At 40.9% G+C, this 12,595-nt stretch overlaps 1 protein-coding gene across 1 annotated transcript; it reads right to left on the bottom strand.

The window, feature by feature from the left end:
- Window positions 1–4,969: 4,969 nt before the first annotated feature.
- LOC100653444 (hepcidin) lies at window positions 4,970–6,440 on the bottom strand. The gene is made up of 3 exons (XM_021561032.3): window positions 5,875–6,440; window positions 5,700–5,780; window positions 4,970–5,453 (listed from the first exon to the last, which is right to left on the bottom strand). The coding sequence occupies exons 1-3, from the start codon at window positions 5,959–5,961 to the stop codon at window positions 5,355–5,357; spliced, it is 267 nt and encodes an 88-aa protein (XP_021416707.2). The 5' UTR covers window positions 5,962–6,440; the 3' UTR covers window positions 4,970–5,354.
- Window positions 6,441–12,595: the final 6,155 nt, after the last annotated feature.

Below are 12,595 nucleotides of genomic sequence, written 5' to 3'. Positions count from 1 at the left end.
TTGCAGTATTACTTTCGTGCCTTGTTGCAAGCAGGATTCATACTTTTCACTTCGGTTAGTATTGTGGAACAACTACAAAATTGTTGATCCAGCCTCAGTTTCTATGAGATTGCCATTAAACTGTACAACTGTTTTAAAGTCACCATTGGCTTCATGGTGAAATTGCTTAGCGGTTTCTGTCCTCTCTGGCAACTGAGCTAGGAAGGACACCTGTATCTTTGTAGGGACTGAGTGTATTGATACATCATCCAAAGTCTAATGAATAACTTCAACATGCTCAAAGGGATATTCAATGCGTGTTTCTTTTTTTTAACCTATCAACCAATAAGTTCCCTTCTTTGCTAGGCACTGGAAAGCCTTCCTGGTCTTTATAGTTGAATCTGTGTTTGAAATTCACTGCTTGACTGAGGGACCTGACAGATAATTGTATGTGTGTGGTACTGAAATGAGGTAGTCATTCAAAAATCATGTTAATTAACCAATAACAGTCTAAGCCCTTTCTAAACTATAATGGAATTATTTTAATACGGTCATGACAAGGATCATTTAGCGATTATATTTTAAGACCCCTTGAAGTAGCCTTAAATATATAAAAAATATATTTTATGGAAAGAAAATGTTGGGCCTTATTGTTATTAGCCCATACAAATGCATTGAATAACAGATGAACTACATGGAACAACAGATAGTCCTCAAAATAAACCTAAAGGAAGTTTGTTCTGAAGTGTCTGTCCTATATTTGAGAGATATAAGAAAGATCAGGAAACATATACACTACCGTTCAAAAGTTTGGGGTCACTGAGAAACGTCCTTGTTTTCCATGAAAACATAAATGAAATGAGTTGCAAAATGAATAGGAAATATAGTCAAGACGTTGACAAGGTTATAAATAATGATTTTTAATTGAAATAATGATTGTGTCCTTCAAACTTTGCTTCATCAAAGAATCCTCCATTTGCAGCAATTACAGCCTTGCAGAAATTTGGCATTCTAGTTGTCAATTTGTTGAGGCAATCAAAAGAGATTTCACCCCATGCTTCCTGAAGCACCTCCCCCATAAGTTGGCTTGGCTTGATGGGCACTTCTTAAGTACCATACGGTCAAGCTGCTCCCACAACAGCTCAATAGGGTTGAGATCCGGTGACTGTGTTGGCTACTGCATTATGGACAGAATACCAGCTAACTGCTTCTTCACTAAATAGTTATTTCATAGTTTGGAGCTGTGCTTTGGGTCATTTGTTGTAGGAGGAAATTGGCTTCAATTAATTGCTGTCCATAGGCTATGGCATGGCGTTGCAAAATGGAGTGATAGCCTTCTTTCTTGAAGATCTCTTTTACCCTGTACAAATCTCCCTCTTTACCACCACCAAATCACCTCCAGACCATCACATTGCCTCCACCATGCTTGACAGATGGTGTCAAGCATTCCTCCAGCATCTTTTAATTTTTTCTGCATTTCACAAATGTTATTCTTTGATCTGAATACCTCAAACTCGTCTGTCCATAGCACTTTTTTCCAATCTTCCTCTGTCCTGTGTCTGTGTTCTTTTGCCCATCTTAATCTTTTCTTTTTATTGGCTTGTCTGAGATATGGCTTTTTCTTTGCAACTCTGCCTAGAAGGCCAGCATCCCGGAGTTGCCTCTTCACTGTTGACGTTGAGACTGGTGTTTTGTGGGCACTATTTAATGAAGCTGCCATTTGAGGAATTGTGAGGCGTCTGTTTCTCAAACTAGACACTCTAATGTACTTGTCCTCTTGCTCAGTTGTGCACCTGGGCCTCCCACTCCTCTTTCTATTCTGGTTAGAGCCAGTTTGCGCTGTTCTGTGAATGGAGTAGTACACAGCGTTGTACGAGATCTTCAGATTCTTGGCAACTTCTCGCATGGAATAGCCTTAATTTCTCAGAACAAGAATAAACTGACGAGTTTCAGAAGAAAGTTATTTGTTTCTGGTCATTTTCAGCCTGTAATCAAACCCACAAATGCTGATGCTCCAGATGCTCAACTAGTCTAAAGAAGGCCAGTTTTATTGCTTCTTTAATCAGGAAAACAGTTTTCAGCTGTGCTTACAGCAAAATGGATTTCTAATGATCAATTAGCCTTTTAAAATGATAAACTTGGATTAGCTAACACAACGTGCCATTGGAACACAGGAGTGATGGTTGCTGATAATGGGTCTCTGTACGCCTATGTAGATGTCCCATTAAAAATCTGCAGTTTCCAGCTACAATAGTCATTTACAACATTAACAATGTCTACACTGTATTTCTGATCAATTTGATGTTCTTTCAATGGACAAGAAATGTGCTTTTCACTTAGACATTTCTAAGTGAACCCAAACTTTTGAACGGTAATGTATACTGTTGAAGTCGGACGTTCACATACACCTTAGCCAAATACATTTAAACTCAGTTTTTCACAATTCCTGACATTTAATACTAGTAAAAAGTCCCTGTCTTAGGTCAGCTAGGATCACCACTTTATTTTAATAATATGAAATGTCAGAATAATAGTAGAGAGAATGATTTATTTCAGCTTTTATTTCTTTCATCACATTCCAAGTGGGTCAGAAGTTTACATACACTCAATTAGTATTTGGTAGCATTGCCTTTAAATTGTTTAACTTGGGTCAAAGGTTTTGGGTAGCCTTCCACAAGCTTCCCACAATAAGTTGGGTGAATTTTTGGCCTATTCCTCCTGACAGAGCTGGGTCAGGTTTGCAGGCCTCATTGCTCACACATGCTTTTTCAATTCTGCCCACAAATTTTCTATAGGATTGAGGTCAGGGCTTTGTGATGGCCACTCCAATACCTTGACTTTGTTGTCCTTAAGCCATTTTGCCACAGCTTTGGAAGTATGCTTGGGGTCATTGTCCATTTGGAAGACAGATTTGCGACCAAGCTTTAACTTCCTGACCGATGTTTTGAGATGCTGCTTCAATATATCCACATAATGTTCCTGCCTCATGATGCCATCTATTTTGTGAAGTGCACCAGTCCCTCTTGCAGCAAAGCACCCCCACAACATGATGCTGCCACCCCCGTGCTTCACGGTTGGAATGGTGTTCTTCGGCTTGCAAGCGTTCCCCTTTTTCCCCCCAAAATAACGATGGTCATTATGGCCGAACAGTTCTATTTTTGATTCATCAGACCAGAGGACATTTCTCCAAAATGTACCATCTTTGTCCCCATGTGCAGTTGCAAACCATAGTCTGGCTTTTTTATGGCTGTTTTGGAGCAGCGGCTTCTTTCTTTCTGAGCGGCCTTTCAGGTTATGTCGATATAGGACTCGTTTTACTGTGGATATAGATACTTTTGTAGCTGTTTCCTCCAGCATCTTCACAAGGTCCTTTACTGTTCTTCTGGGATTGATTTGCACGTTTCACACCAAAGTACATTAATCTCTAGGAGACAGAAAGTGTCTCCTTCCTGAGCGTTATGACGGCTGCGTGGTCCCATGGTGTTTATACTTGCATACTGTTGTTTGTTCAGATGAATGTGGTACCTTCAGGCGTTTGGAAATTGCTCCCAAGGATGAACCAGACTTGTGGAGGTCTACAATTATGTTTCTGAGGTCTTGGCTGATTTCTTTTGATTTTCCCATGATGCCAAGCAAAGATGCACTGAGTTTGAAGGTAGGCCTTGAAATACATCCACAGGTACACCTCCAATTGACTCAAATGATGTCAATTAGCCTACCAGAAGCTTCTAAAGCCATGACATAATTTTCTGGAATATTCCAAGCTGTTTAAAGGCACAGTCAATTTAGTGTATGTAAGCTTCTGACCCACTGGAATTGTGATACAGTGAATTATAAGTGAAATAATCTGTCTGTAAACAATTGTTGGAAAAATGACTTGTGTTATGCACAAAGTACATGTCCTAACCGACTTGCCAAAACGATAGTTTGTTAACAAGAAATTTGGGGAGAGGTTGAAAAACGAGTTTTAATGTATGTAAACTTCCGACTTCAACTGTATATATTTACATGTAGTTAACCACTTATTTTTGCACTAAACCATTTCCATATATATACTACTTCCATTAATTTTTTCAACTGGTACCTGGGGACCTTCAGACGAGTCCCGTGAGGCCTGTGGGCATCCTAGCGCAAAACAACCAACATGTACGTATTTGTTAGAGTCTCACCTTCCATGGAGGAGTCATTTTAGCCCAAACGGTTCAGACGCTACAGACAGAAGTTGGCAGACTAGTTGGCAAACTAGCTTTCCCAGAAAAAAATGAGAAAACCATCATGTTTATGAGAGTCTCACTTTCCATAATAGTTTGAAGGCCAAAGTTTTCGCAACAGAGGATTTTGTAAGAAGACCAATGTTCGGGAAGTCTCATGGTCTGACAAACACTGCTATAGCTCTGTCACCTTTCACCACAGATGCGGAAGTGCGACATCGGCGGATTCAGTGGATGGAGATGCATAAAAAAACAGATATCTCTAGCTTAAACTGACAGATTTTTATGAGGATTTTATTATGCAATTTTTTTTCCTGTGGGGGCTTGGATTTCCGTTGGGGCTCGGACATCGACTTTAGGGTTTTTTAAACACTATTATTGCACACAGAGTTGCACACATGCAACTTATTGTGTGACTTGTTAAGCACATTTTTACTACACCATTTATTTAGGCTTACCATAATAAAAGGGTTAAATACTTATTACTTCAAGACATTTCAGCTTTTTGTTTTTTTATTCATTTGTAAACATTTCTAAAAACATAATTCCACTTCGACATTATGTAGGCCAGTGACACAAAATCTCAACTTAATCAATTTTAAATTCAAGCTGTAACACAACAAATGTGGAAAATGTCAAGAGGTGTGAATACTTTCTGAAGGCACTGTGGATTCCATTCCCAGACGCGACTAATTTGAATAAGCCTCTGGCTGTCAGGCCTGAACATTTAGCCACAGGGTACACATCTATAGCAGATTCATAATTCAGAAACAACCATGTTTGTTATTCAAAGAATGTGTTTATTTATATTTAAAAAAGTGTCACTGTAAGAAATCGTTTAACAAATCATTATCATAGCTACAAAAACAACATCTTAGAAAGAAAATATTGCAAACATGTACAAACTAGAAAATGTACAAAACAATTTACACAATAGAAAATAAAAATCCCCACTTATTTCAATTGGCTATGTCTTTTTCCTGCGTCATTATACAATACATATACGACATGATACAAAACATTTATGTACAAGACTGAGGTTGTGCAGTGAGAAAGACATCAATGAGATAGCATCTTCTCCACAGAGTCCAAAAGAAATGTAGAAGAATAGGGGGGAAATTAAAGGCAATAAGTTAATAAGATGGTTTTAGTGCAGGCAGGTCCTCAGAATTTGCAGCAGAAGCCACAGCCCTTGTTGTGACAGCAGTTGCAGCACCAACGGCACAGGGAGAGGTGGCTCTGACGCTTGAACCTGAAATGCTCCTGTATCCCGCCAAGAAAAGAAAATGAAAAAGGTGGGAACAAGCACATGGTAAGTACTTTTGTCCAAGTCTCCCCTTCACAAGCACATTGCACACTGCTCGCCCTGAAGCCCTTGCTAATGGCTCACAATCAAATGGTTAACAACTAGCGCTCGTGGGCTAATTCAATTCCAAGGGTGAAACGCAACCACTTAGATGTTAATTTGCCAAAGGTAATTACTTAATTCATTCACTCAATTGAACGTACCGGCAGATGCATGGACTCGCTGCCAGGCTGTTGATGTTCCCCAACTGGACTGTCAATGCTTCCAACCTCCTCCGCTCGCACCTGCAAAGACATTATGTACAAATGAGTAATGACCAACTTCTAAAATCGATACACACATGTTTGTAGTGGGTTAGTGTTGGAGAATTAGCCATACCTCGGAGAAAGGAACAGCGGTGCTTTCAAGGATGCACATACATGCGAGGACGACCACCACTGCAACTGCAACACTGAAGGCCTTCATTCTCGGTTTTGTTAGGAAGCTTATAGCCTATTTAAAAGTCCTGTTGAAAACAGTTGGAATTGAAGTGACAGTTTATGATGAAGATCAGAGCTCTTCAATTTTCCCAAATAGCGGCGCTCTCCAATGCACAATTTTCAATGCACTAGACGAGTCCAAAGTTGATTGATTGTCCTTTTGATGTCAGCGGATGAGGGACTTCTCTGTCATGTGGTGAGACTGCGGTGCACTGGTATTTATACACACTTTGGCCACAATTGTGCAATCATGCCCCCCCCCCCATTTGGACAATGGAGCGCATTCCCGTCACATATTACCTAATCCACTTTCCCGTTTTCAAAAATGGGAAATTGTATCGTTTTTTTTGTCTTTCCTTTAGGGTGGATAACTGAAAATTGATGATAATTTATTTCCTCATTCGAAATCTGAAAGAATTGTGGAAATTACCCAACAGCAGGAGTCATGGACGAACAGTTACTGGAAGTGCATGGCTGGCTGCACAGCCCTTTTGTCTGACCTGGGAAATCCCTCCACATGAGGGAGTGAGCCATTACAGTATCTATTCCTCTGTCTAAAGGACTTCATTATAACCCTTCCAATGGAATAATTAGCCCTATTTTGACATGTAATTAGCAACGCTTTCATTTGACGTATAATGTGGTGTAATGTGAGGAACCTGCAGTCTAACAGAATGAACTTCATTTGAAAGAAAAGGAGCAGTAAAAGAGTAGAAAGGAAAAGAGAGGTGCAAACTGATCACTTCATTCAGGGTGTTTCAAGTGTTATTAGAAACAGAGGAATATGACAATAATATGTGACACGCATCATGTTGTGTTTATCAGACCTAATGAAAAATACATTTCAAAGGTCAGGCAGGTTATATAATAGTGATTCACACTTGAATTGCTTCATAAAGGTATTTTGTAGTTGAAAAAAAAAGAAGACACATTTAATGTCTTGCTATGCTGCTACACTGAGTGTACAAAACATTACGAACACCTTCCTAAGTCATCGGGGAATGGACTATATAATGTGTTCGAAAGCGTTTCACAGGGATCCTGGCCCATGTTGACTCCAATACTTCTCACAGTTGTGTCAAGTCGGCTGGATGTCTTTTGGGTGTTGAACCATTCTTGATACACACAGGAAACTGTTGAGCATGAAAAACCCAGCAGCGTTGCAGTTCTTGACACACTTAAACCAGCGCGCCTGGCACCTACTACCATACCCCGTTCAAAGGTACTTTTTTGTCTTGCTCATTCCCCCTCTGAATGGCACATGTACACAATCCATGTCTCAATTGTTTTAAGGCTTAAAATTCCTTCTTTAATCTGTCTCCTCCCCTTCATCTACACTGATTGAAGTGGATTTAACAAGTGATGGGAAGAGCAGGTGTTCTTAATGTTTTGTACACTCAGTGTAAATCATATTTCATGTACACAAAATCACACTGCAAATTGTAAGCCTGTGAATGCCTAATTTGCATCCTCAAAGAGTCTGTGATGAGTTGATAAGTGGTTAATAGCCTAATAATAATTAATTGGATGTTCACTCAAGGGCTCAACTTGTTGGATATTATATCATTATACTATTAGGTTTTAATCTATTCACTAAGTATTTTATTTGCTCTGCCCAACTTGTCTCTTTAAAGGGATACTTCAGGAGTTTTACAATGAGGCCCTTTATCTACTTCCAACTGCACGCGGAGACATACAAATGGTATTAATCCACAATTAATCTCACTCTGGGAAAGTAGATAAAGGTCCTTATTGCCAAAATCATCCCAAAGTATTAAGTGAAATAACATGTTGTGGGAACCCCTGCGTCAGTCTGTCTCGTATATAGAGAACTATTTGCCATCACTTGTTGACTTTGGGTGACCGGAACATCAGTGTCAACAAATATAACCACGAATGACTCCTCAATGGAATCCACCCAGCAAGTTTAATTGGTTGAGTATTAGTGAGCGCGGGGGAGAGGTAGGAGGTTTTTGCCAGTGTCACCAGCCGCCAGCACTATCTTTGAGAATCTTCTGGTCAAACAGAGCTCGGCTCCAGTGGGGCGGACACAGAGACACAGTCACCTAGACAGGCGCCAGTCCACCACTCGCTCCTCCTGGTGCCGGTGCATTGGCCCCCTGTTTCCCCCCTCTGTCATCCTAATTACCTCTGTCCCCCCCCCCCCCTCCCCACTCTCACCACCTCATATGTACTTTATTTGTTCTGGCACTTGACCCAAAAGTTCAGAAAAATCATTTTTACTACTGAAATAGCCAACTCCGCAAAAACCCAATAGTCATATTTCTTCCGACCCCCCACCTTCTCCAGACCTGCCAGAAAGCCTGTCGTCTTGCACGGTTACTGTGGATAATTTGTTCATGTAGAACTGGGTCACTATCAGCTCATTAGGGAAAAACGTAAACAGTATGCTAATGAACTGTAGTAGAATTTAGTATTCAAACACCCTGCCCTAAACCTGACTATAGCAACTCTGTCCAATTAGTCCTCCTTTTGCTGTGACATTATCTGCCTCACGGGGCAGTGTTTTCCCTGACTGTTTTAGTGAAATGTACGAGCAAGCCAGACACAGTTAGTACAGGGGTCACGATTTTCCCAGTGCAGATACTGTGCTACTGCGAATCTTCTTGGGAAATTCCAGTCTCCTTTTAGCAGAGTAATATGGACCAAGTTAAATGTTCAATTGAGAAATGGACCATCTTGCTTCCCATTTGTCTAGCAGAACCTGCCAGAGACAAACTGAAATATCCACATAAGCAACGCAGAGAACTTGTCTTGTAGGTCCCCGTGAGCACATGACTTGTCCTTCTCACCACTGATTGGCTACTCTGTCTCTTGTTGTAAATAAGAAAAGATGTATCCTGTAGTGCTTACTGTAGAGCTAGATCAGAGTCTGTGGAGAATAGAGGTACTGGGGGAAGTGTGAATCACTAAAGCTCTTCTGCTTTGCACTCTTGACACGAACAAGCCTCAGACTGACAGAGCTGGACAGGCTGAGTTTGGAGACCATAGCCGTTGTTGAAATGCAATTTCTCTAAGGTAGAGAACATCTCAGCACACAAAGGAGAGACAGTCATTCATGCAGCGTTTTCGAACTCTTGAGTGTTAAGGGTTATTCATTGGGCCTACAGTACAAGAGCGTATTGAGGACTGTGGCATTTGTTGGAGTCAACCATGCATGTTTATTACTAGCCAGCAACTCTCGCTGGGTAAGCATTGTAATTATAAAGACATCCTGTTCAAATTCTCCTCGAAGAATTGAGGACAGTTGTGTTGTATAGTGCTATTTAAGGCATACGAGAATAAGAATAGTAGAGGTAGCTAGCGGGGAAAAAGTGAATCTCAGGTATGATATGAAACGCACCCAGACTGTTTCAAACAAATAACCATATGAGGATTCATAGTTCTACTCAAACACTCTAAAATAACAAATAAGTGACCTAGCTATATTTATTACAGTATTGCTACATTTATTACAATAAATGTTTAAATACATTTCTGACATATTATGTCAGCCTTGAGGACATCCCACTGGGTACAGACTTCAGTTCAACCTCTAGTTTTGATTTACATTCATAACGTGAAATCAACTAAAAATATCACCCTTTCATTGGATTTAGGTTCAACATTGAGTGAAAAAAAGCTAAATTCCCTTATGTTGATGACTTTTTGCAAATCCAATCAGTTTTCCACATTGATTCAACATCCACACATAAAAAATAAAAAATATTAAAAAAGCGGGGGGGAAATAAATACATTTGTTTGGTAAAAAACAGCGCGATATTATGTCAGCCTTGGTGACATTCTGAATAACTACAATGGTTAAATGTCCCTATTTTGTCATATCTAATGAGACCATGTTGATTCTTAACATGGTACCTACTGTATGTTGACATTTTTAAGGCTTATTATGGGGTTGTCCGGTGTATCATAACTCAAACCCTGTAGGCTGCTACTCTTTGAATAAGCCAGTTGTCTGCATCGGTCTATTGGAGTACCATCCCAACTGTGGGGAAAGAAAGAGAGAGAGAGTATGTCTCAATCTGAGGTACATGGGATCAGAGATCAACCCATTCAAACAGAGCAGGGGGCACACAGGCGCCTGGCTGGCTGTGTGTGTTTGATTGGCGGCTGTTAGACTGGCCGAGAGACAAGCACAGAGGGAGGGAGGGAAGGTGGAGGGGGAAGTAGGGGAGGCGTGTGGAGGTGGTGAGATCGTGTGGCAGAGGAGAAAAATGAGATGCATCAGTATTAATAACGATCCTGGTGATTTTGCAGCAGCTTCTGTCCATCTGTGAGAGTTGAGTGACGGACCGTGCAAATTTAAATAAATACAGGGATTCATAGCTATGATGAATTTACTGGTGATAAGATATTGTGGTTACTTGTTAAATTCATTGGATTTTTCATATAAAGATGTAAACAGAGAGAAAACAAGACAAATGTGAACTGTCTAACATTGTGACTTTCGCGCTAAATATGTATTTTTTATGTGCTGTACATCTGATTATGTAAATAGATGTATACATGCATCTAGAGACTAATATGCTGTACGATCATTTATTAATGAATTCACCAAATAATAATTAGGAGTAACCCAAAAATTATACTGGGAGACTGTTTACGACACTCTCTGTTTGTGGAGATGGAGGTCCTTTGGATGAAGATCCTGGTCATTCTGAGTTTAACTGTTACTGTGTTCTCTGAACCAGCTGGCGACAAAGTCTCTGAATATCTTAAAGTCGTCTGTATATGAGCCAGGGATGGGGAACAGTTTCCTGTCTCATGTGGGTTTTGTATGTGTTACAGAGGCACGCCTCTCTGCGAAGACATACACTGTTATACATTGTGCAACGACCCTTACACACAACCAGGACACTGCTGTGGAGAATGTAACCAAAGTCCTCAACAACGGCCAGTCAGAGGGGTTGAGTTAAATGCAGACGACACATTTCAGTTGAATTGCATTCAGTTGTACAACTGACTAGGTATCCCCCTTTTCCCTTTCATTCCCTGACCCAAGAGACTCTTGCTGGAACTGCACCTGCAATGACGGCTCAAAGATTTGTGAGAGGACGACGGAGTGCCCCAATGCTCCAAAGGTGGAGAATGAATTCAATAAGAGCATTATTTTCAGCAACGGCAGGTCCATCTCTGACCCCGAAGACTCCTGCAGAGTGTACCACTGCCATTATGCTGCACAGTAGTGTACAATGAAGAAACCGTGTCCCACTGCTGCTACAGAGAGTGTAAGTGTACGTACTCCTACACCGACCGTACGTACACTTACACCGACTGTACATACTCCTACGCCGACCGTACCTACACCTACACTGACCTATGTACACCTACACTGACCGTACATACACCTACACAGACCGTATGTACAACTACACCGACCGTACGTACACCTACACCGACCGTACGAACACCTACACTGACCGTACGTACACCTACACCGACCGTACGTACACCTACAGCAGTGTCCCCAACAACGGCCAGTCCACCCGTGCCCCCAAACATCCGTTACATGTACAGTACCAGTCAAAAGTTTGGACACACCTACTCATTCAAGGGTTTTTCTTTATTTTTACTATTTTCTACAATGTCGAATAATAGTGAAGACATCAAAACTATGAAATAACACATTTGGAATCAGGTAGTATCCAAAAAAGTGTTAAACATATCAAAATATATTTGGGATATTTCAAAGCAGCCACCCTTTGCCTTGATGACAGCTTTGCACACTCTTGGCATTCTCTCAACCAGCTTCATGAGGAATGCTTTAACAACAGTCTTGAAGGAGCCCTTACACAGGCTGGAGGAGTGTTTTGGGTCATTGTCCTGTTGAAAAACAAATGATAGTCACAAACCAGATGGGATGGCGTATTGCTGCAGAATGGTAGCCATGCTGGTTAAGTGTGCCTTGAATTTTAAATAGATCACAGACAGTCACCAGCAAATCACAAACACACACCATTACACCTCCTCCTCCATGCTTCACGGTGGGAACCACACATGTGGAGATCATCCATTCACCTATTCTGCGTCTCACAAAGACATGGCAGTTGCAACCAAAAATCTCAAATTTGGACGAAAGGACAGATTTCCACTGGTCGAATGTCCATTGCTCATGTTTCTTGGCCCAAGCAAGTCTCTTAGAAGTGGTTTCTTTGAGGCAATTCGACCACGATGGCCTGATTCATGCAGTCTCCTCTGAAAAGTTGTTGTTGAGATGTGTATGTTACTTGAACTCTTTGAAGCATTTATTTGGGCTGCCGGGCGGCAGCGTAGCCTAGTGGTTAGAGCGTTGGTTGGACTAGTAACCGGAAGGTTGCAAGTTCAAACCCCCGAGCTGACAAGGTACAAATCTGTTGTTCTGCCCCTGAACATGCAGTTAACCCACTGTTTCTAAGCCGTCATTGAAAATAAGAATTTGTTCTTAACTGACTTGCCTAGTAAAATAAAAATAAATACATTTCTGAGGCTGGTAACTCTAATGAACATATCGTGTGCAGCAGAGGTTACTCTGGGTCTTCCATTCCTGTAGTGGTCCTCATGAGAGCCAGTTTCATCATAGTGCTTGATGGTTTTTGCGACTGCACTTGAAGAAAATGTCA

This window comes from Oncorhynchus mykiss, chromosome 2, assembly GCF_057628025.1.
Source record: "Oncorhynchus mykiss isolate SJ-2025 chromosome 2, ASM5762802v1, whole genome shotgun sequence".
Classification (NCBI taxonomy): domain Eukaryota; kingdom Metazoa; phylum Chordata; class Actinopteri; order Salmoniformes; family Salmonidae; genus Oncorhynchus; species Oncorhynchus mykiss.
This window is presented reverse-complemented; position numbering and strand designations above follow the sequence as displayed.